Source organism: Trametes versicolor (assembly GCF_000271585.1).
Source record: "Trametes versicolor FP-101664 SS1 unplaced genomic scaffold TRAVEscaffold_146, whole genome shotgun sequence".
Lineage (NCBI taxonomy): Eukaryota > Fungi > Basidiomycota > Agaricomycetes > Polyporales > Polyporaceae > Trametes > Trametes versicolor.
Window position 1 is genome coordinate 1 of NW_007360466.1, and position 2,933 is coordinate 2,933.

Consider the following 2,933-nt stretch of genomic DNA (forward strand, 5'->3'; position numbering starts at 1 on the left):
AGAGCATCTCTGTGTGTGCACTCTAGAACGGAAGCAGGAGGTGGGCGCAACAGAGCATGCCCTGCACGCCGGGCCCTCTGTGTGTGCACTCCAGAACGGAAGCAGGAGGCAGGCGCTGATGTGCGCGCACTGTGCCTGCTGCCCGCCGCGGTGTGGGCATCGCTCTCGAGCTCAACTGCCCCAACACCTACCTCTACGCAGGTGTCAGGCCCTGACTTGGGCCCCGATGATGTGCCCGTTATTGCCCCACTGTTGGCTGGCCCTTGTTTTTGCGTTTCGATCCCTTGCGGATCAGCGAGTATGCAACTTTGCAGCCTCGCGCCTTCGCAGTTCTGCGTCTTGGCAGTTCCGCATCTTGGCAGTTCTGCATCTTGGCAGTTCTGCAGTCTGTATCACAGCTGTGGAAGCCTCAGGGCAAACCGCAAGGCCTTATCTTGGGCATGGCAGCGAGACCTAGGCAGACACGCGCGGACGAGTCTGAGCTGGCGGTCCACTAGATTGTCTGGTAGCAGTCCACGCAAACGCAGTCGTGCCATTTTGCAGGGCCGGTCCCCTCTGTTACCAAAATTCCACACCAACTTCCTGATGCTTCACGGAGTTTTCCACACTTCCTGTAAGTACCTACACCTACAGGCTCTGTTAATTCAGACTAGATGTCTGTGCCTGTGCTCCGCATGGGCTTCCCCCATCTGAATGCCACACATCAGCCTCCCGTGAGACATTGAGGTACAGCGAAAGCTCCCTCAAGATAGTATACTCACAATTGGTCCGAAATGAGAGCACCCGTGGTGCCAGTGGGCGCTGTAACTCCCTAGGCCCATTTGCGAGACTATCGATCGCACGTCAGGCTCCTGCATGGCCTGTTGCCCAGTTTGACTGGAGGCATGTCGCGCCGCAGGCCGCACTGGAGTTGGGGTGCCCGCGTTGGAGGCCCGGGTCGAAGCCACTCGCGCCAGGGCGGAGGAGGAATGGACGCGGCTGCGCGGGGCGTGCCCCGGGGCGGTAATACGCTCAAGAGAGATAGTGGCGCAGAGCGCGACAGCGCGATCGTACCCACCGCACGCTGCTCGAGGCATGCCTCGATCACGACGTCGCACAGGCCAAGTAGGTCGGCCCCGAGTACCGTTGCGTAGATAGGACACTGTACATAGTCAACAGGGGGTCCAGGAGACTCCCCAGAAAACTCCCACTCCCTTCCCTCTAAACCTCGGCCCCGCTTGTCAACGTCTGTGGACGTCTTGTCGCGTTTGGCTTATTGGTGAGTTACGCTCCGCTCTCGACCAAGTGTAAAGGATCGTCGACTGCGTCTGCGCTGCGTCCGCGTCCGTCCTGCGTCTGCGTTTGCGCCTGCGCCCTTGACTGCGTCCGCATCTGCGTCTGCGGTTGTGTCCGCGTCCGTGTCGGCGGTTGCGTCCGCGTCCGTGTCTGCGGCTGCATCTACGAGTGCGACGAGATATATTGGCCCGCAGTGTAGCAGAGTCGGCGGTATCGCAGCGCACACGGCCGTGGTCACCCATCCTAGGGAACTCGAGCCCTTACTCTCCCTCATCACCCCTTTCTCAGACGTCCTCTCCCCCTCGGCTATCGGCCGTCGATGCACGTCTAGACACATCAGTGTCGGGGTGCAGTATCCGCAAGGGAGTCCGCGTCGGGGCGGTCTGAGCTCGAGAGCGGTGCCCACGCCGTGGCGAGCGGCAGGCACAGTGAGTGTGCATCACCGTTATGGGAGACTTGAGTGCATCAGCGCAACAGAGTGTGTCCTGCACGTCGGGCTCTCTGTGTGTGCACTCCGCAGCGGGAATTTGGAGAAGGCTTCATGCTGTCCCTGACTGTACTGCAAGTTTGACAGTTCATTTATGCATAATACCCACATTCACAAAGAATGTCCACAGCTCTACCATGCAATCTCCTCTGGAACCGGCTTGCCCGCCAACTTGCACCAAACATTCCACCAATCCTTCAATGCAGCTTCACCTATTTCGCGTTCAGGCCTATTCACCCCATTCCCCTTCTCTTCCAGGTAGGCACTGAGTTTTAAGATAATGTTCTGGTGCAGGCGTGTGATTAATCTGGTAAAGGTGTCCTTCTATAAAGAGATGTGTTAACGAAGAAGCATATGCAGTTTAGACCACATACCCCAAGTGTTTTATGCACATAGTGCACCATCTCTTGAAACTCGCCAGGGCTGTGTTTGTAAAGCTTACGAAAGGATGCCGCATCCGTTGCCATTAGTGTGATAGCACCTATCAGGGAGTCTTCATCTTGAGAGGCTGGTTTTTTTGCAATGGCGAGCAGAATGTTCAGTGAATAGGCATGCCTATCGCCAGTAGAAGAACCAGCAGGACCGCCAGCAAGTAAAGGCCTGAGCAGGATTGGTTGGGTGTTGCTAGGGTTCCTGCGCACTGTCGGACTGTTGAGATTCAGGTTAGGCCGGGTTGGGTACAACTGCCGCTTCGGAGTTTGGGATGCTGGAGCCTGTCCATTCAAGTTCATGCTGCTTGCGAGGGTCCAGGCCATTTCTTGTGTAGGTTCAAGCCAATGGTATCAGATTGATGAAATCCATTCAGATCAGGGGGATATGTACACACCTTCGGCGGCACGAGTGTTGCTATGCGGCAAAAACTGCGGCACAGGAGGTGACCTGAGGACATATGGCATGTGCAGTTGTCCGCCCGCTGTGAAGCTGTAAGTTTGGTAGACCGGCACTGCCAGCTAGGAAGCCACATACAATGATCTTGCTCTATGTTTCCCGTAACCATAAAGGGGTCTGACATATACACCAGAACCCAATTTATATTTATAGTACTCGGGACACAGGCACCTCAAGCAGGAACAGACTAAGCATTTTGAAACATACCTCATCAGCGAGCCAACTGTTCAGAGTCGCAACTGTTAGGCTGCTATACCAGGACGAGATATGTGCAGCTTACATC

General features: G+C 56.0%; 1 protein-coding gene across 1 annotated transcript; it reads right to left on the reverse strand.

The window, feature by feature from the left end:
* Positions 1-1,894: 1,894 nt before the first annotated feature.
* TRAVEDRAFT_54752 (uncharacterized protein) lies at positions 1,895-2,517 on the reverse strand (the record flags this gene model as incomplete). Its single annotated transcript, XM_008047696.1, has 2 exons — positions 1,895-2,086; positions 2,137-2,517. The coding sequence occupies 2 exons, from the start codon at positions 2,515-2,517 to the stop codon at positions 1,895-1,897; spliced, it is 573 nt and encodes a 190-aa protein (XP_008045887.1).
* Positions 2,518-2,933: the final 416 nt, after the last annotated feature.